Genomic DNA, 21,545 nt, shown 5'->3' with positions numbered 1-21,545 from the left:
GGGGCTGGTTACAGACCCCCATCGAGACGGGGCTGGTTACAGACCCCCATCGAGACGGGGCTGGTTACAGACCCCCATTCAGTGGGGGCTGGTTACAGACCTCTGTTGGTACAATGGATAATCCTCAAATGTAAGGTAGCTTGATGGATCATGTGCCTTTTTCTTTAGTTAGTGAGTTAATACTGTGGTTAATAACAGAGGTATTCATATGAGGCTGCATTTGATAACAGAAAAGAAAATTATTTCATGCATGAAATGAAAAAATAAAGTGAGATGCTTAAATATAAATGACAGAATGATTTCAAAATGCGCAGCAAAACAATGTTTGAACTTATTTCCTGACACAAAGTGTCACAGAGACTCTAGTCCAGAGAACCTACAATCCCATCTCTTAAAAGTTTCCTTCCAGAATTGTGTCTGTGGACTGTGGAGACAAGTCTTTTCCGAATCTGCCAACATGAGCTCTTCTGTTAGCTGAAACATTCTCAGTTCTAATAACTTGTAGATTTTGGATCACACTCCTGGTTTGAAAGTTTTACAAGCTAAACCTGTGATAACTCATTGGGATACTGTGTTGGAAATCAAGCTTCATTATTTCTGCAGTTGTCACAAATTCAAAATTAACCAAACTATCCAAAGTGCCCAATTTACCTGATTGAAGGACTCAGGTTAAAAAACACTCACCAAGTTTCTATATTTAACAAGAAAGCAGCTATTTATTGCACATTGTTTTCAGCCAATGGCAGAATGGAAACATGAATTGCTCTCTATAAATTAAACTTTATCCATTTAAAGAAAATTCCCATATACAATGAAACAGACACACAAAAGGCAAGACACAAATGTTTTGAGTGGGGATGGAACCGAAAATGTCACTGAAGCACAGCTCTGCAACCTGTCCACATTACAGACATTAATGAGATGTTTTCCTTCAGCTCCCTCCCAGTTCCTTTGATCTTTTTGAGGAGGACATGAAGTTGTTGTCACACACAATCTCAACCTTTGATTTCCCAGTTGAGGATTCACCCTTTCAGGGTCTCTGAAGGATTTTTTTTCCCTTTTAGGAAAGGATTTTGCAGAGACAGAAAATAGCTACTTGAAAAGGTCTTTTACTTCACTCATATATGAGAGAGAAATATATTCTCCTTTACAGGTTGGATATTACCGCTGTATTATCCAACAGAGCCACTGTCCCAGGAACCAATCAAGAAGTTGTTATTATGCTGAGTACTCCTGAACACACAGCTGGTTCTGGTTGAAAACCAGTCAAAATCTGTCACTGGGTAAAGCTGCCCCTGCAAAGACAGCCACAGAGCCGAGCTGTAACGTCTTCTCCCACTGCATAACTAAGGCCATCTTGTGGATTCAACATACAATAAGTTCCATTAATTCACTTTTTTAAACTGCAATATCTTTTTGCATAACCCTTTGGTTTAAAGCAGTTCCCATTTTCAATCTGAAAAATAATCGTGGTCTTTACCTGCTTCCAACCTAAGGAGAAGTGGAATGCTATTGCAAAAATGTGTTTTATCACAAAGTATATGACACATTGACAATAAACTGCAAGAATTTCATCCACTCATCTTTCTTCATCCCTTATGTAAGCCTTTTACAATCTTTATCATCTTTTTCTTAAATTTTAATGTATAATCCTGAAACCTCCTTTGCTACTGTAATGTACTTATTCTAATATTGGTTTAGTTTCTTTAAAAAGTACCCATTAGCGTCTCTGTTCCTGACTCATCATGTAGCAAGACTGCATCTATCCCCAAGTCACTAGTATCAATCACCATGTTAAGAGGTTTAGCAGAATCAGGCCAAAACTGGTTCACTTATTAATATTGCCTTCAGCTTCCCAAAGGCTGCTTAGTATTCTGACCACTACTTTTGCCTGTTTCTGGAACAAATTTGTTAAAGGTACAGGTACTGTACCTACCTACTGAAGTTATGTACGAATTTCCGATAAAATCTTCACATGTCTAAAAGTCTTATGCTTTCCCTGTTTGATTTTAGGAATAGAGAATTCAGTCAGGACCTTCACTTTTATAATTTTTGATAATACATGCCCTTACCCTATGATAGTTCTTAGGTATGTTAATTATAGGTGAAGCTACAACCTTTACTCCAGACAAATCATTAACCAGATTTAAGTCCACAGATAATTTCTTAACTGCCCTCACTACGAATGGTCTGGAAAAGCAGCCGTACTCCAGTTGCTGTTTGTACAATGGAGCTGGGTTGTACTCTTCACCTGTCCTGTTCACTGGGACTTTGATTTCCATTGTACTATGAAGAGGGAAAAATTGCACTGTCAGCATTCTGGTTCGTTGCTTGTGGTTGAAGCTGCAGTTTGATTAGTCATATTTTCATTTTGCATGCCTTTTTCAGATACATTCGATGAGCCCAGAAACATCCCCTGGGCTACTCTTGCAACATTGCAGCATTCTGAATAAAAGTTTTCCATGTTGTTACCAAGGAAACACTTAGCCTTTCAATTTTCATCTCCATCTTCAGTACTATCTCTTCTTATCGAGGAGAAGATATTGTTCTTTTCTTTACCCTGGCTACATGCCTTTCTTTCACTCTTCCATCTTCTCGCGTTGAGTTTATGGGGCTGATGGAGTAAAGGCTTAGTTTACTGGATCAGCTCAGAAATCATCAGACATTGCTGCAGCCTGTCTAACAGTTGCAACCCTTTGGTTTTCAGCATGGTTTCTTATCATAGAAGGTAGAGAATTTTTAAATTCTTCCATGATAATTACCTCTCTCAGAGCTTCATGCATCGAGTCAGTTTCTAATGCTCATAACCACCCATCAAAATTAATTTGCTTAACTTTCAAATTCAATGTATGTACGTCCACGTAGTTTTCTTAAATTTCAAAATATATTTGTGATTTTGGAACTCATATGGACCTAGTCCCATTTAATCCTGAGGAACTTTCTCTAATAATGAAGCATAAATTTCCTATGCTTTACTCATTAACATGCACTGCGTGGGCAATGTCAGGTTTTCCTTTGGCCAATTCATTTATTTCACTTACTTTTCAAATGACACAATGAATGCTTTTGTATCCCTTTTCTCAAATTTTGGTAGGGCTTAATCATTTTCTTACTGAACTTTAGACTGTGGTTATGATTCTCCCCACTGGAGCGTGCACCAGTGCTGCCCTTGGGGAGGGAGTTCTCACTCCAGCAGCTTTAGGGCCTTGTGTGTTCAAACTGAATGGTTTTCATTGTCCTGTGTGCTCATTACGAAACTTTTGACCTTCATTCAGTATGTTTATGTTGCTTTGGAATAAGTGAGTAATAATACCGCTGTCCATTGTCTTTGCCAGATAACCAGATCTTTGCTTGGGGAAATGGTGGGAATGGCCGCCTTGGAATGACTGCTACAGAGAAGGGCTTTGGTTCTGAAATCTGCAGCTCTTGGCCTCGGCCTATTTTTGGCTCCCTTCACAAAGTCTCGGATCTGTCCTGCCACGGTTGGCATACCATCCTCATTGCCGGTCAGTACTACATGCCATGCCCAGGATCTTTTCACTGATAACTGTTGCAGTCTTCCTATACTGAAACATCATGTCAGGAAGGAAACCTCAAAAGTCACCCCATCAGAAAGAGCCTAATGCTGTAATGAGCCAACACTGCAAATGAATCTCCATAATATCCTCTCATCCCTTTTCACGGTGAAGCTGACTCTCACCGGGGTAACTTTGGTAAATTAAGTTCCTCTGCTATTTCCCTGCCCAAGTCTCCGCCGGCATGGTGGCTTAGTGATTAGCATCGCTGCCTCACAGCGCCAGGGACACAGGTTCGATTCCACCCTCAGGCAACAGTCTGTGTGGAGTTTGCACGTTCTCCCTGTGTCTGTGTGGGTTTCCTCCTGGTGCTCCAGTTTCCTCCCACAGTCCAATGATGTGCAGGTTAGGGTGGATTGGCCATGCAAAATTACCCGTCGTGTCTAGGCATGTGTAGGTTAGGTGGGTTAATCATGGGAAATGTAGGGTTACAAGGATAGGGTTGGGGGGTGGGTCTGGATGGGATGCTTGGGATTATATGCTTGAGCTCTGAAATGGGATCTGAACCCATGACATTTTCATTGAGATGGTGTTGTACTATTGACTGAGGCACAACTGACTCTGTGATGCTGCTGATGTGAACTCTTAGAACATGCGAATTTTGTAACTAAAAAGATCTCCATTTTTCAGTTTAATGAATTAGTGGTAGCTGCCCGCTCTTTAATTTCTTCATGGTGACCCTAGACCCTTTGTGGAGCTCTCTGCTTGTTTCTGTCCTATTTGAGCTCCGGAAATGTACACTGTGCCCTTGTTATTCCAGAAATGGTGGTTGCATCGAAAACCATTCGATCAAACAGCAGTGGCCTGTCTATTGGAGCTGGTGAGTGTGAATGAACTATAATCATGGATCACGGTGACATAGATAATCCTGTTGGATAATGGTACAAGGTCTCAGGCTCACAGACTTAAGGTTTTGGTCAAAGGAAGCAGCGGGGGATGTGAGGAACAGTGCATGTTTTGGAACTCACTAACCATGAGGGTTGTGGAAGCAGAGGCAAGCAGTTTTTTTCTTAAAGAAATGAGTTGAGTACAAAAGGAGTAGAGTGGAGCAGTGGAACTGACCAGAGAGGCAGCAAGGATTTGAAGCGTGTGTTTCACTGTAGCTCTCTTGGTGCGAATGTCCTTGTGCGGGTGCCTGTGCCGTGATGTGTGCATGCATGGGGTAAGGTGTAATGCTTGTATGTGTATGCATGCTGGTTTGAGTGTGCACACCTATATGTAAGGGTATACCCCCCTGTGCCTGTGTCTGAGGGTGTATCTGCCCATGTCTGTGTGAGAGGGTGTGTCCACCTGCGTCTGTGTGTCAGGGTGCTGTTGCACCTGCCTATGTGTTGGCTGTATGTGTGTGTGATGGTTTGCTGCTTGCATGTGTCCTTGAGTCAGGCTGCTGCACTTCTTAGGCAGTGAGCTGGTGTGTGTGTGACAGTACGGTGTATGTGCCATGGTGAGCTCGTGGGTCTATCTTGTTGGGTGTGCGCGTGTCATGGTTGTATATGTCTGTCACTTCGTGCTTCGGTCACTGTATATGGGTGTGTCAGTCAGAATCAGTGTGTTGCTGAGAGGGTGTATGTTAGTTTCAGGGTTCATGTGTCCCAGTGTGTTTACGGGCTTACAACAGGGGAGGGTAGAAGTTTGTTTACTGAGAATCTGAGGGATGGGAGAGGTCTCACAGTGCGAGCAAATCCATTGTTTAAAGCCTTGGGTGTAGGTAAGAGTCATTAAGCTGATTCCCTCAATTCAAATATGGTTATGTGTGTCTGTGTTTGCGTGTCTGTCTATATCTGTGTGCGGTTGTGGTTTACAGGCTGATGTTACTATTGATGTCAGTGTATTTGCTTCTGGCTGTTTGCTGTTCTCTACACAGCACACCAACCCCTTGTATCTGACCCTCCTGATGACCATCCAGTTCCACAGGGCTCGACACTGGAGGATGACTTCAGGAACGAACAGGAGGATGATGGGCAAAATGGGATGAAAAGAACAGCAGAGGACAGGCGAGGAATTGGAATGTTAAACCCACTCAAGTCTACAAGTAATCTGACCGAGAGCTCCTGTCCTGAGTGGCTGTTACAGGTGAATGGTGACAGAAGGAGAGGGTTCAGATATCTGGGCATAGGGGAAGGGAGAGCAGTGGGAGACGCAAGCTCAGTGCAGCTCTGTGCTGAACCAGTTGAGCTGAGTAGCAGGTAAGTCAACAGGGTTTTGTGGTTAGACTCGGTTAAAGAAGCCCACGTTGTTACACTGATCACTTTGCTGTTATGGGGACTGTAGGCAAATGCACAACAGGTTGAAGAATATCAGCAAGCTGCTCACTACTGAAAAACAACATGGATAGCAATTAGAGAAACAGGAAAGGCCACCCATAGAACAAGCCATGAATCTTATCAGAAGGAAATGGGAAAGTGGTTTATATTATCATAGTGGCTGTAGCAAACTGACAGTCACTCCTCAATTCCAGGGCCAGCCCTCTGGGTGCTACAATGCAACAATACAAAACAATATCCATTTAAGGGACGCGATTACTTTGTGTGAGTCCTGCAGGACAGTATTAGTCTGCGTGGGTGCTGTGGGACGGTGTTAGTCTGTGTGGGTGCTGTGGGACAGTATGAGTCTGTGTGGGTGCTGTGGGACAGTATGAGTCTGTGTGGGTGCTGTGGGATAGTATGAGTCTGTGTGGGTGCTGTGGGACGTTATGAGTCTGTGTGGGTGCTGTGGGACGGTGTTAGTCTGTGTGGGTGCTGTGGGACCGTGTTAGTCTGTGTGGGTGCTGTGGGACGGTGTCAGTGTGTGTGGGTGCTGTGGGACGGTGTCAGTGTGTGTGGGTGCTCTTGGACAGTGTTAGTCTGTGTCGGTGCTGTGGGACGATGTCAGTCTGTGTGGGTGCTGTGGGGCGATGTTATTCTGTTTCTGTGCTGTGGGACGGTATGAGTCTATGTGGGTGCCATGGTACGGTGTTAGTTTGTGTGGGTGCCGTGGGACGGTCTTAGTCTGTGTGGGTGCTGTGAGATCGTATTAGTCTGTGTGGGTGCTATGAGACGGTGTTAGTCTGTGTGGGTGCTGTGGGATCGTAATAGACTGTTTCGCTGCTGTGAGACGGTGTTAGTCTGTGTGGGTGCTGTGGGATCGTAATAGACTGTTTCGCTGCTGTGAGACGGTGTTAGTCTGTGTGGGTGCTGTGGGAGGGTATGAGTCTGTGTGGGTGCTGTGGGACGGTCTGAGTCTGTGTGGGTGCTGTGGGACGGTGTTAGTCTGTGTGGTTGCTGTGTGACGGTATAGTCTGTGTGGTTGCTGTGGGACGGTGTTATCTGTGTGGGTGCTGTGGGATGATGTTAGTCTGTGTGGGTGCTGTGGGACGGTCTGAGTCTGTGTGGGTGCTGTGGGACGGTGTTAGTCTGTGTGGTTGCTGTGTGACGGTGTTAGTCTGTGTCGGTGCTGTGGGACGATGTTAGTCTATGTGGGTGCTGTGGAATGGTGTTCGTCAAGGGTCAACTGTATTGCTGTGTGTCTGGAGTCATGTGTAGCGCAGATCGGGTATGAATAGAAGCTTTCTTACCTTTGGGACATTTGGGAACCAAATGTGTTTTTCCGACAATCTGCAGTGGATTCATGGTCATGAATAGACTCTTATTTCTCACTTTTTATTGAATTTGCATTCCACCATCGAACGCGGGTCTCCGCGCAACAGCATTATTTCTCAATGATGTGTGATTGAACTGCCTGCAGTGCTGTTGAGGTCTGCATCGACCCTGCATCCCACCCAGATGCACTTTCTTACCCCTGCCCTGTAACCCTGCATTTCCTGTAGCCAATTCAGCTAAACTGCACATCTTTGGACTCTGGAGGAAACCTGCACAGACACGGGGAGAATGTGCAAACTCCACACAGGCAGTCTTTGTGGGGTGGAATTGAATTCAGATCCAGGCCTCACAGTAGAACCCATTTCTGAGGAAGCGTCACCGGATCCGAAACGTTAACTCTTTTTTTTCCTTCACAGATGCTGGCAGACCTGCTGAGCTTTTCCAGCAACTTTGTTTGTGTTACTGATTTAGTCGGTTTGAATTAACTGCGCAGACAGTTGTTGATGGAAGTGATGCAATTGGCATCACACAAACCTGGCTCCAGGATGACCAAAGATGGGAACTCAACATCCAGGGTTATTCACTTTTCTGGAAAGACGTTTCGAAAGGGAAGGGACGTGGGGTAGCGTTGCTGGTTAAAGAGGAGATTAACACAAAAGTAAAGGAGGACATTAGCCTGGATGATTTGGAATTTATATGGGTGGAGCTGTGGAACCCCCAAAGGGAAAAAGATGTTAGTGGGAGTTGTGTACAGACCACCAAACAGTAGTTGTGATGTTGTGGACTGTATCAAACAGGAAATTAGAGATGCATGCAGTAATTATGGGTGACTCAATCTACATATTGATTGGACTAACCAAGCTGGTTGCAATATGATGGAGGAGGATTTCCTGGAATGTATGAATGTATGATTTCCTTGACCAATATGTTAAGGAACCAATTAGAGAGCAAGCCATCCTAGACCAGGTATTGTGTAACGAGACAGGATTAATTAGCAACGTTGTGGTGCAAGATAATTTCGGGAAGAGTGACCATAACACTGTAGAATTCTTCATTCAGATGGAGAGTGACATAATTAAATCTGAAGCTAGGGACCTGAACTTAAAGAAAGCTAACTTCGATGGTATGAGGCATGCATTGCCAACGATACTGAAGGGGTTGACAGTGGGTAGGCAATGGTAGACAATTAAAGAACACATGGATGAACTTCAACAATTGTACATCCCTGTCAGGTATAAGAGTAAAACAGGGAAGGTGGCTCAACCATGGCTAACAAGGGAGATCAGGAACAGTGTTAAAGCTAAAGAGGAGGCAATTAAATTGGCCAGAAATAGTAGCAAACCTGAGGACTGGGAGAAATTTAAAACTCAGCACAGGAGGACAAAGGCTTTAATTTAGAAAGGGAAAATAGAATATGAAAGTAAGCTTGCAGAAAACATAAAAACTGGTTGCAAAGGTTCTACAGATATGTGAAGAGAAATAGACTGTTGACGACAAATGTAGGACCTTTGCGGTTAGAATCAGGTGAATTCATAATGGACAACAAAGAGATGTAAGACCAGTTGAACAAATACTTTGGATCTGTCTTCACTAAGGAGGACACAAATAACCTTCCAGAAATGCTAAGGGACAGAAGGTCAAGCATAAAGAAGGAACTGAAGGAAATCCTTATTAGTCAGGAAATGGTATTGGGGAAATTGATGGGATTTCAACCCAATTAGTCCCTAGGGCCTGATGCTCTGCATCCCAGAGTACATAAGGAAGTGGCCCTAGAAATAGCGGATGCATTGGTGATGATTTTCCAGCATTCTGTAGACTCTGGAAGAGTTCCAATGGACTGGAGGGTAGCTAATGTAGCTCCACTCTTTAAAAATGGAAGGAGAAAGAAAACGGGTAATTATAGGCGGGTTTGCCTGGCATTGGTGGTGGGGAAAATGCTGGAGTCAATCATTAAGGGTGTAATAACAGAGTCTTTGGAAAGCAGTGACAGAATCAGTCCCAGTCAGCATGGATTCACTAAAGGGAAATCATGCTCGACAAATCTTCTGGAATTTTTTTTGAGGATGTGACCAGTAGAATGGACAATGGTGAATCAGTAGATGTTGCGTATCTGGACTTTCAAAAGGCTTTTGACAAGGTTCCACACAAAAGATTAATAAGGAAAATTAAAGCTCATGGTATTAGAGGTAATGTATTGACATGGATAGAAAACTGGTTCACAGACAGGAAGCAGAGAGTTGGAATAAACGGGTCCTTTTCAGAGGGGCAGGCAGTGACAAGTGGGGTACTGCAGGGTTCAGTGCTGGGACCCCAGCTGCTCACAATATACATTAATGATTTGGACAAAGGAATTGAATGCCATATCTCTAAATCTGCAGATGACACTAAGCTGGGTGGCAGTGTGTGCTGTGAGGAGGATACTAAGAGGCTGCAGAGTGACTTGGACAGACTGGCTGAGTGGGCAAATGCAATATAATGTGGTTATCCACTTTGGTTGAACAAACAGGAAGGCAGATTATTGTCTGAGTGGTGGCAGTTTAGGAAAAGGTGAGGTGCAATGAGACCTGGGTATCATGGTGGAACAGTTGCTGAAGGTTGGCGTGCAGATGCAGCCGGTAGTGAGGAAAGCTAATGGCATGCTGGCCTTCATTGCGAGAGGATTTGAGTATCAGGGTAAGAATGTCTTGCTGCAGTTATACAGGGCCTTGGTGAGGCCACACCTTGAGTATTGTGTGCAGTTTTGGTCGCCTAGTTTGAGGAAGGACATTCTTGCTATTGAGGGAGTCCAGTGAAGGTTCACCAGACTGATTCCCGGGATAGCAGGACTGACATTTTCATGAAAGGCTAGGCTTTTACTCGTTGGAATTTAGTAGAATGAGTGGGAAATCTCATAGAAACATGGGACTGGACAGGCTAGATGTGAGAAGAATGTTCCCAGGAACAAAAACAGAAGTTGCTGGAAAAGCTCAGCAGTTCTGGCAGCATCCGTGAAGAGAAAATCAGAGTTAATGTTTCGGGTATGGTGACCCTTCCTCAGAACTTGTTTTTGTTCCTGATTTATAGCATCCACAGTTCTTTCAGTTTTTATGAAGAATGTTCCCAGATGTTGGGAAGGTCCAGAACTCGGGGTCACAGTCTAAGAATAAGGGGTAAGCCATTCAGGACTGAGATGAGGAAGAATTTCTTCACTCAGAGAGTTGTGAACCTGTGGGATTCCCTCCCATAGGAAGCTGTTGGAGCCAGTTCATTAGATACATTCAAGAGGGAGCTGGACGTGACCCTTGCGGCTAAAGGGATCAAGGGGTTTGGGGAGAGGGTGGGAATGGGATACTGAGATTGCATGGTCAGCCATGATCGTATTGAATAGTGGTGTAGACTTGAAGGGCCGAATGGCCTACTCCTGCACCTATTTTCTATGTTTCTATCTTAGTCAAGGCTACATGTGTTCAGAAACTAGTAAATGGGGAAAAACAATGTAGCAGATGCTATTGCAATGAACAGTGTACCAGTTGTTAAATGTAAATCTGAGATGCAGTAAACAGTAGTAACTGCCTGGTTAAGATCTTGCAGCTTTGCATAGACATTGGATACACATTGGTTGAAGTTTGCAGCATTCTCTCTCCTCAGTGAGTGGTGGGGGTGGGGGGCTTATGCCAATACCCCTATCGGCTGATTATATGTATGTATTGACAGTTAACGTGTGCATGGTGAGATTTCCAGCTGGATGAAGGGTAGGATATATACTGAGTACATGGACAGCGTTTACTGTGTGGCGAATGGGAATGGTATAGTTTATGTCGACTGAGGACACTGAGAGTTCATCTGTGAAGCAGGTGTCTGGTGTGCACTACTCATCTGTTTCACTTTGGGTGTGTGTTACTGCAATGAATGAGATGTCAGGGAGTGAGTGAGTGGGCAGCCTGATGCTTGCTGACCTCCTCCAGGTGAATTAATGGCTATGTCCTTTTGGTTTTCCAGGAGTTGGAAAATGCTGAGTTTATCCCAATTCCAGAAAGTCCTGGAGACCCGGCCAAGCTGCTGACATATTCCTGTCAGGAAACACTTCCATATGAGAAGCTGAAGGAAATGAAGACTGCAGTGAATCTGCCGGGTGAATCAGAAAAAAGCAAGCTTCCCATGGTAAGTAATTAACACTTCACTCTGTCCCTGCATCCCCTAGCTCACTGTCTTGTTCGCTGTCTCGCTCTCGCTCTTTCGCTGGCTCTTTTGCCCTCTCTTGTTCTTTCGCTCTCTCTCATCTCGCTTGCTCGCGCTCTCTTCTGCTCTCGCTTACTTGCTGTTGCTCGCGCTCTCTCGCTTGCTGTCTTGCTCTCTCTCATTCTCGTTCTCGCTCTCGTTTTCTCTCTCACTTGCTGTCCCTCACTGTCTCTCGCTCTTTCCCATTCTCTCTGTCTCGCTCGCTCTGTTGTCCTCTCTCTCTCGTTCGCGCTCTCTTGCTCTTTCCGCTCCACTCTGGCCCCCCACCTCCCTCATTCTACCACCCCACCCCTACTCCCTGTCACATGCTCTCCCCAGTCCATGCTATCTCTCTGTCTCCGCTCCCCCCGCTCTCTGTCTGCCTGTCTGTCTCTGCCACACTGTCTCTCTTTGTTTCTCTGCCCTGCTCTCTCTTTCTGTCTCTGTCCCACGTGCACTCTCTTTCTTTCTCTCTCAGTCTCTCTTTCACTCTCTGTCTGTCTCTGCCTCGCTCTCTCTTTCTCTCTGCCCCACTCTCTCTGTCTTGTTCGCTGTTTCCCTCTGCCTTGCTCTCTGTCTGTCTGTCTGTCTCTCTCTGTCTCTCTCTCTCTCTCTCTGGCTCTCTGCCTTGTGCTGTCTCTCTCTCTGCCTCGCTTGCTCCCTCTCTGCCTTGCTAGCTCTCTCTCTCTCTGTCTCGCGCTGTCTGTCTGTCTATGCTCCACTCTGGTCCTCTCTCTCTGCCATCCCACCCCTACTTCCTGTCCCATACTCTCCCCACCCCATGCTCTTTCTCTGTCTGCCCCGCTCTCTCTGCGCCGCACTCTCTCTCCCTCTGCGCTGTGCTCTCTCTCCCTGTCTTGCTCGCTCTCGCTGTCTTTCTCTGCCCCGCGCACGCTCGCTCTCTCTCCCTCTCTCTCCCTCTCTCTGCCTTGCTCACTCTCTCTCTCTGCTTCGCTTGCTCTCGCTGTCTCTCTCTGCCCCGTGTATGCTCTGCCTCTCCCCCATTCTGCCTTGCTCGTTCTCGCTCTCTGTCTCTGCGCCGCTCTCTCTCTCTCTCTCAGCCTGTCTTGCTGTCTCTCTATCTCTGCCCCGTGTTCCCTCTTTTCCTCCTCTCTCTCACTCTCTCTTGCTACCCCTCCAGGCAAAAAATCCTGTTTCGGAGGACTGTTCCCACTTTGCGACATCACCCTGCCTGTGTAGAGATTTGCAAGATGAATTGGGGAGGGTGCAGCAGATGCTGACACAGTGTTTGACTCAACAACAAAGTGAACAGGAAGAGCGGGAGAAGCTCAGTGCTGAGATTCAGAGACTAAGCAAGGAAGTTGGGGCAGTGTCTCAGGTAAGGAGCTTGTAAGTGCAGCATTGATTCACACTGACAATTTGTAATATGAAAATAAAGACGTTCACCCCTCTAAGTAAGCCAAAGCTCAGGTTTCTTACCGTCCCAATTTGGAAATATATCTAACTAGATCAAAATCCTGGAATTCCCTCCCTAAAGGCATTGTGGGCATCCTTATAGCACAGGGACTGAAGTGATTCAAGAAGGCAGCTCACCATCATGTATTTTTAAGATAGTTATGGATAAGGATGAGACTGGTCCTCAGGTGAAAGTGCTAAATTTGTGGGAAGGCTAATTACAACAGTATTAGGCAGGGACTGGAGAAGTTAGATTGGGGGCAGCTGTTTGAGGGTAAATCCACATCTGACATGTGGGAGTCTTTTAAAGGCCAGTTAATCAGAGTTCAGGACCAGCATGTTCCCGTGAGGATAAACGATAAGGGTAACAATATTTGGAAACGGTGAATGACAAGAGATATTGAAAGTTTAGTCAAAAAGAAGTAGGAAGCATATGCAAGGTTTAAGAATCTGATGAGGCCCTTGAGTTTTTGAGATTTGTAGCTCGAGTTGTGTATGAGGTTACAGACTTGCTCGCTGAGCCGGTGGGTTTGGTTACAGACGTTTCATCACCCTGCTAGGTATCATCATCAGTGCGTCTCCAGTGAAGCGTTGGTGTTCTGTCCCGCTTGTTTTTTTTTATGCCTTGGTTTCCTGGGGTGGTTGGCATCAAGGGTGGGAGGCCCTTGAGGAATATAAAGGAAGCAGGAAAGAACAAGGAGTTAAGAGGGCTAAAAGGGCCCATGAAATGTCTTTGGCAAGTAGGATTACAGGGAATCCCAAGGCATTTTGTACATAAATTAGGAGCGAGAGTGTAGCTAGGGAAAAGGTAGGTCCAGTCAAGGACAAAGGACGAAATGTATGTGTAAAGCCAGAAGAAGTTGATGAGGTCCTTAATGTGTACTTTGCATCGTTATTCACCAAGGAGAAAGACATGGATGATGGTAAGATTTTTCTAGGGCATGTCGATATTAAGGACAATGGATTCATGGTCATCAGTAGATTCTTAATTCCAGATACTTATTGAATTCAAATTCCACCATCTGTCATGGCGGGATGTGAACCCGGTTTCCCAGAACATTGTCTGGGTCTCTGGATCAACAGTCCAGCGATAATACCACCAGGCCATCACCTCCCCTTGAAGGTGTAGGGTAAGGTTGTAAAGAAGGTGTATGGCATGCTTGCCTTCATTGATCAGGGCACTGAGTATAGAAGTTGGCGAGTCCTGTTACAGCTGTATAAAACGTTAGGTAGACCACATTGGAGTATTGTATGTAGTTCTGGTCCCCACACTATAGGAAGAATGTGGAGGCTTTGGAGAGAGTGCAAAAGAGGTTTACTAGGATGCTGCCTTGAATGGAATGGCATAGTATATGGAGAGATTGGATAGACTTGGATTGTTTTTGCTATAGCATCGGATCCTGAGGGGTGACCTGATAGAAGTATAAAAAATTAAGAGAGTCATGGATAGGGTGGATCATTAGTCTCTTTCCCAGGGTGGAAATGTCAAATACTAATGTATGTAGGTTTAAGGTGAGAGGGGGGAATGTTCAAAGGAGATATGCGAGGATGTTTTTTTACACAGAGGGTGGTAGGTTCCTGGAATGCACTGCCAGGGGAGTTGTTAGAAGCAGATACAATAACAATGTATAAGAAGCACTCAGAAAGACATATGAACAGGTAGGGAACGGAAGAATCTGTGCCAGTGCAGGCAGATGGGATTAGTTTAGAAGGCATCATGGTTGGCACAGATATAGGGGCTGAAGGGCCTATTCTTGTACTGTACTGGTCTGTGTACTCAAGGGAAACTAGGGATGGGCAACAAATGGTGGTCCAGCCAGTAATGACAACATCCCGTGAGTGAATTCAAACAAACGCACACCCTAAAGGAAGTTCTTTCAGTCTCTCTGCCCGAGGAGGAACAATAAGGTTTTATCCTGATCTCTCGGACAAGGTTTCAGAAGCCAGAGACATGAACCTAGCTTTCCTCAACTGAAAAATGCGAGCACAAACTCTAATCCTGCAAATGTATTTCAAACACAACAGCCAAAAAACCCAGTAATAAAGCTGTCATGTGTTTTTTCTGAAGTGAGTTACAGCAACCAACACCAGCCTTTGTCTGGAACTACATGGTTTCCAAGAAACTCCCTCTTTTAAAATGAAAGATCCAATGTGTATTTTCATTGCGCTTTTAGAAAACACAATCCAGGTGTCTCAATAATGCTCAAACTCAGCCCCACAACAGTTACTAAATGTGGGGAAGAATCTTCATGCCAAAGAGCACAGCAGCTGCTAAACACAACTCTCCTCATGTGCAGCATCTTAGATCAAACACTTAAATCAGACTTAACTGGAAGCAAACCCTGAAGTATCAAGTGACTAACGTGTCTCCCTGAATCTCAAAGGGCCTGGGACCTGAGGGGGTATTCACCTGGATGTGGGGGGATTCCCTATTGCTGGAGGTGTGCACAAAGGACCAGGTGTGGGAGGGAATATTTCTCAGGCTGTGAGGAGGGTAAGAGTGTTGACCTGTTCTGTGTTCCTCACTGAAATCTCCTCCTTGTGCTTTTCCGAACAGTTACAAGACAACCTGACAAAAAAGCAGAAAACTATCGACTGTCTGGAAAAGCAGGTCAGTGTTGCCATGGTAAAAGTGTCATTGTGCCTGAGCTGTCAGGGTCAATATACCTGTGTAACAGTGGAGCACTCACAGTTTGCATCTGACCTGAATGTTTTTCTGCATCTACCTGTTTCTGTTCACCTGCTGGATTTTCTGATCTTCTGCTAATAAAACCCTGTCATGTTTGGTTCACAGCTGCAAGTTCAGCTGGAGGAGAGTCACAGGCTCTGGTCTGCCATTGAAGAGTTGAAAACCCGAAGATTGGACAGTGACGGGAAGGAAATGTCAGACTCGTTGGCTGTTCTGAGGGTGAAGCCTACAGTTATTTCAACATCTTGTCTGCAATCTGCAAGTTCAGACATTGACTCAAAGCCGGGCACAGATTCCAGTCTAGACACTAGTCTTGCAGCCGCTTCTCCTTCTGGTTCTTTCTGTCAGATTGAGTAGAGTTTGAATGGCTGTGCCATTGAGCACTCACAGCTTTCATCCAGTTCTTCTGGGCTCCACTCAACTGGAAAACTGGCAAGGGCTTTTGCACCTGCCAGTGTCGGAGAATTTGTGCTATGTTCCTGCCCCACGCAGAAACTACCGAAAGCAAATGGGTGAATTATAGGAACAGTGTTTTTCAAGATAACAGTGCTTTGAGTATTTTAACACCCATTGGTTGAAGCAGTTTGACAGTGTGGTTTATATGGGTTGGTATTGAGAGAAGCCAGCAGGGCTGTTGAAACACATTTGCCTGTTTACTCCAAGTTGCGTACAAGGTGAGTTTGCTTAAGTGTTTATCTTTCTAGGAAATGGTCCATGCCCATTTGATTTTAGATGTGGGAATGGGTCAGTTTGTAACTTCCAGTGCCTTAAAGCAGTAGAATTTAGCCCAGTCCGTGGCACAGTCTAGTGCCTTATATCCAATCAGTGTTTATGAACATTTTGCACAGAAGTCACGTCTACAGAGCCTTTGGGTGTAACAGTGATAAGGGTGAAATGCCTCACAGTAATTACTTGCTGAACACTTCTGTCGTGGATCTCTCCAATAACTGCAAGGCAGAGGTAGGGAAGGGTTGTGTGTCTAAGCTGCAGTTCTGAGGCAGGAGTTGCAGGTACTGAGCTGGAAACTGAGTTGCAAGGAGAAAGAACAAAGCATAAGGCCTGAAATAAACAGAAGGTTCTGAAGAGTTACAGCAATGCAGTTGGATTATGGAACGGAAGGATTGATGTTTGAGGTCTGCTGGGTTTGTGCCAGACTGGCATCCCACCTCAATCCCTGTTACTGGGGTAGTTTTCCCCAGTGTAGAGGGGATACTGGGCATCGGGGTCATTGACAGAGCACCGCTGCCTAAAGAGTATTGAGTAGAAATCCTCTGTCAGTGGAAGCTTGCATCACCTCAACAGAAGGATCTTGCACATAAAATGCTGGCTTCATTCCAGAATATTAGAGACATGGGATCTGGAAAGCAGTTGAAATGAATTTTTGGGATTTGATACTAACTCAGCAGGCAGGCAGTATCTGTGGAGCAGAGTTATCGTTTCATGTGCACGTGACTCAATATGAAGAGCCAAACTGGACTTGAAAGGTTAATTCTGCTTTCTGTTTACACAGATGCTGCCAGACATGCTGATTTTCTGGTTATTGTTTGTCTTGTTTCAGATTTCCAGCATCCCCAGTTCTTTATTTTATTCTAGGATTAAATGTGGCTGTGTGTAGGAGCTTCCTGGTGCCATGATCCAGGGTTCAAGTAAAATGAGTAGGATTCCAATAGAGCCATCTCTTTACATGACCTGCAGCTGTATACACATTCCTGAACAGATATTAATTGGGGTGCTGGATCATAAATGCAGTTATGGATTCTTAGATTCAGCAGACAATTAGAAATTAGATGTTGATCAGTCTGTAACAAGAACAAATAGAAAAAGTTTGATGTGGTGGGATTCTGTATGTTTGGAGTGAGTAGGAGGAGGTTTGGTTCAATGAGATTCTATAATTTGAATGAGATTTGCATAAGGTGAATAAGTGATGCTGATTTCTAATGGGTGATGTGTATCTGTTACTGGTTGGTGTGTAAGTGTAATCTATAAGGCAGGATTCATTAAGAGATTTTAGAGCTTTACTCCAAATCATCTACCTGCTTATGCTGATCCCAGAGATCAGGTGTTAACATACTGTGTTCAGGAGACTACATTTGCCCTGATCAATGAATGTGCTGTCAAGGATGTGAATTTGAGGGCAAGCTGGGGAGGAAAGTGAGGGTGAGAGGGTCATGCGAGCAATGGTAGAGAAATAGGGATGGAGGGTAATATTAAGAGGAGGTTGGGCATGAATTAGATGGGGGAAGTATTTGGGGATTTGGGGAGTGAGACGAACTGTACGGTGTGTGTTGGGGGCAGTGAAGGAATTATTGGGCATTAATGAGGGAGGATCATTTTTGAGGTTGGGTTTTGGGGGTGGTTTAGAGGTGATCCAGAGTGTATTTATGACAAAGAGATACTTTTGAAACCTGATTTCTGCTTGTGAGATGTTTTGGTCACAAACCCTGATTATGAAAATACCTGAGCCCTGGATCCTCTCAGTTAGTTTAATTTTTTGTAACTCAGCTGTTTCTGCATTTTTCAACCCAGCTCCAGTGCTTCTGACAGGATTCCCTGTAAAAAGCATCCTGCGCATGGCTTATTGTTCGAATTGAAATGTTTATGAAGCTGCTTACACTTTCTCCCTATGTTTTACATTAGCTCAGCCCCTCTCTGCTTCTGTTTATTGCTCCTGACCACAACAGATCTGGTTTACAAAGTCTCTAAACACTAAATCATGTCTGAACACTAATTTTATATGCTTAAAATCATTTAGAATAAAGGTGTAATCACAATAAAGTACTTTGGATCTTGCTCTGTCTTGTACCTGTTTACTGTATTGCTGCCAGTGTAATGTTGCCACTTGAAGGTGAATACCTATTTGGAGGGGCGCAAGGCAGCACAGGAAACAGGGCAGGTAGTCAGAATGGGGCACAATACAAATGGTTGGGCAAGCAGAGTTGACAGCAGGTTATTTAAGATGGCAGAATCGAGTATTCAGTTTGAGAGTGAGAAACCTGGGTCAGAATCATGTGTGCCAAACATAAAGATGAGTAACTACAAAGGAATGAAGGCAGCATCGGCTAGAGTGGACTGGGAAAGGAGATTAGTAGTAAAGATGGTTGAGGAACAATGGCAGACTTGTAAGAAAATAGTTTGTGATGCACAAGAAAGACACATTCCAACAAAGAAGAGAATCCTAGGAAGGGGATAAGCGAACCATGGTTAATAAGGGAGGTTAAGGATAGCATCATTTTGAAAGAAGAAAACATACAATATGGCAAAGATTAGTGGTAAATCAGAAGATTAGGCAAGTTTTTAAAATTAACAAATTATGGCCACTAAGTAATAGAGGCAGACAATGAATATTTAGAGTAAACTTTGAAGTGATATCATAACAGACAGTAGAAGAACTTCTTTAAATATCTAAAAAGAGAATGAGTTTGGGAAATTTTTAGCAGATTATCTTTCTCGAGTGAAGTATCAAAAAATAAACAGTTGGAGGTGCTGGACACTACGAAGGCAATTGGCCTTGACAACATTCCAGCAATAGTACTGAAGACTTGTGCTCCAAAACTTGCCGCTCCCCTATTGTAGCTGTCCCAGTACAGTTACAACACCAACAGCTACCTGACAATGTGGGGAATTGCCCAACTATGTCCTGTACACAAAAAACAGGACAAATCCAACCCGGCCAATTACTGCCCCAACAGTCTTCTCTCGACCATCAGTGAAGTGATGGAAGGTGTCAGTAACAGTGCTATCAAGCAGCACCTGCTCAGTGACGCCCAGTTTGGGTTCCATCAGGGCCACTCAGCTCCTGACCTCATTACAGCCTTAGTTCAAACATGGAGAAAGGAGCTGAATTCCAGAGGTGAGGTGAGAGTGACAGCCCTTAACACCAAAGCTACATTCAACCGAGTGTGGCATCAAGGAGCCGAGCAAAACTGGAATCAGTGAGTATCGGGGGGCAAACTCTCCAGTGGTTGGAGTCATACCTGACACATAGGAGTCAATCATTTCACCTCCAGGGCATCTCTGCAGGAGTTCCTCAGGGTAGGTCCAACCATCTTCAGCTGCTTCATCAATGACCTTCCCTCTATCATAAGGTCAGAAGTGGTGATTTTTGCTTATGATTGCACAATGTTCAGCACCATTCATGACTCCTCAGATACTGAAGCAGTCCGTGTCCAAATGCAACAAGACCTGGACAATATCCAGGGTGGGCTGACAAGTGATGAGTAAAATTTGCACCCACAAGTGCCAGCCTGTGAACATCTCCAGTAAGATGTCCCTTGACCTTGAATGGTGTTGCCATCACTGAAACGCCCTCTATCAACATCCAGGGTTACCATTGACCAGAAATGTAACTGGACTCACCACAAACATAGGCTACAGGAGCTGGTCAGAGACTGGGAATACTGCAGCAAGTAACTCACCACCTGACTCCCCAAAGCCTGTTCACCATCGACATGGAATACTCCCCACTTGCCTGGATGGGTGCAGCTCCAATAATTCTCAAGAAATTTGACACCATCCAGGATAATGCAGCCGGCTTGATTGGCATCACATCCACAAGCATCCACACTCTCGACCAACACGTCTCAGCAGCAACAGTGTCACTGATCACCAACCAGAAAAGCACTCATTTATCCCCACTCTTTGCTTCCTGTTCGTTAACCAATCCTCTATCCATGCTAATACATTGCCTGTAACACCGTGGACGTTTATCTTGCAGCCTTGTGTAGAAGCTTATCGAATACCTTTTGGAAATCTAGATAGAACAGATCTACTGGGTCCCCATTGTCCACTGCGCTCTTGATGTCTTCATAGAATTCCCGTAAATCAGTTAAACATGACCTCCCCTTTTTGATCCCATGCTGTATCTGCCCAATGGGACAATATCTATCTGGATGTCTTGCTATTTCTTCCTTGATAGATTCAAGCATTTTCCCCTCTACAGAAGTTAAGTTAACTGGCCTATAGTTACCTGCCTTTAGTCTACCTCTTTTTTTTTTTAAACAATAGAGTCACATTTGCTGTTTTCCAATCTACTGGAACTGCCCCAGAGTCCAGTGAATTTTGAAAAATCACCATGAGCTTAATTATTATTACTCCCGCCGCATGAAATGGACCCCCTCTTTGCCACACCGCTCATTTAGCCATGTGTTCATTTCCCTAATTTTCTTATCCCTAAACCAATTTGCACATGGCTCGGGTAGTAATCTAGAGATTATCATGTTATAAAGGGGCCATGGGTCAAACCCTTCTCATAATTAAACCAAAACACCAGCCCCAATCTGTTATGACAGAAGTAGAGGTTCCCTTCTAGTAATTAAACCCAAAACACCCAGAGAAGCTCACTTTACCTTGTAATTTGTTAAAAGAAAGAAAATCTTTGATCCACTCTATAAATAACAAGTAACAATTTACTTATCTTAATGAATAAATTAACAGAATTACTAACAAACCAATTGTTCCCCCGAGTACTAACTATTCCTAACTATTCCCGAACTGAGCTAAATTCTATTAGAATGCTGTCCAAATAAATAAATCCCACTTGTATAAATCCAAATAATAAGACAACAATAAATTGAAACTTAATCTCTCCAAGTTCAGACAGAATGTGTCTTCCGCAATGCTCCATCTACTCCATCAATCATCAGTCAGGAACGTCTTCTTTTTCTGCTGTTCCCTCTGTAATTAAAACTAAATTGGAACTAAAAAAATGCCATGGTACCTTTCATGGGGCTTTTTACAGAGCTTAATGACTTTGAGAGAAAGCCAGTTTATGACTCAGATGGCAGATTTGCCTTCTTTTTTGATGGCAATTGGTTCTCTGCAGATTTTCCAAATGCCTTCTTTTGATGATCTGCCCATTTCTTACACTAGGATTGGTCCCAGGTTATCAACACAATCTGATTTAAATTCATAGGAGCAGAGAGGCTAATCGGGGAACCAAGCGGAGACTCGGGGACCGCTTTGCAGAACACCTACGCTCGGTTCGCAACAAACAACTGCACCTCCCAGTCGCGAACCATTTCAACTCCCCCTCCCATTCCTCAGACGACATGTCCATCCTGGGCCTCCTGCAGTGCCACAACGATGCCACCC

The 21,545-nt window shown here is 44.5% G+C and overlaps 2 protein-coding genes across 3 annotated transcripts in view; both read left to right on the top strand.

The window, feature by feature from the left end:
- Positions 1–21,545, top strand: part of LOC109938684 (serine/threonine-protein kinase Nek9) — a 162,009-nt gene that overhangs the window by 39,504 nt on the left and 100,960 nt on the right. The window lies entirely within an intron of this gene.
- Positions 3,341–18,245, top strand: LOC125483684 (serine/threonine-protein kinase Nek9-like). 2 transcript variants are annotated; one of them, XM_048599929.1, is made up of 7 exons: positions 3,341–3,506; positions 4,336–4,395; positions 5,482–5,648; positions 11,132–11,293; positions 12,492–12,689; positions 15,324–15,377; positions 15,561–18,245. In XM_048599929.1, exons 1-7 carry the CDS (start codon positions 3,383–3,385, stop codon positions 15,810–15,812), a joined length of 1,017 nt encoding a protein of 338 aa, XP_048455886.1. In that variant the 5' UTR covers positions 3,341–3,382; the 3' UTR covers positions 15,813–18,245. The 2 variants fall into 2 exon arrangements, with proteins under 2 accessions (XP_048455886.1, XP_048455884.1); XM_048599927.1 differs by having other exon boundaries at positions 5,440–5,648.

The sequence above is a fragment of the Rhincodon typus genome, chromosome 8 (genome assembly GCF_021869965.1).
Source record: "Rhincodon typus isolate 14 chromosome 8, sRhiTyp1.1, whole genome shotgun sequence".
Taxonomy (NCBI): domain Eukaryota; kingdom Metazoa; phylum Chordata; class Chondrichthyes; order Orectolobiformes; family Rhincodontidae; genus Rhincodon; species Rhincodon typus.
The sequence above is the reverse complement of the archived record's forward strand: the minus strand, read 5'-3'. Positions and strand labels throughout refer to the sequence as shown.

Excerpts from the sequence above, each read along its gene's own strand:
- LOC125483684 (XM_048599927.1), top strand. The coding sequence starts at position 3,383 with ATGACTGCTACAGAGAAGGGCTTTGGTTCTGAAATCTGCAGCTCTTGG. Across the intron at positions 5,649-11,131 it reads GTCCTGAGTGGCTGTTACAG|GAGTTGGAAAATGCTGAGTT; the intron begins GTGAATGGTGAC and ends TTGGTTTTCCAG. Across the intron at positions 11,294-12,491 it reads AAAAAAGCAAGCTTCCCATG|GCAAAAAATCCTGTTTCGGA; the intron begins GTAAGTAATTAA and ends CTACCCCTCCAG.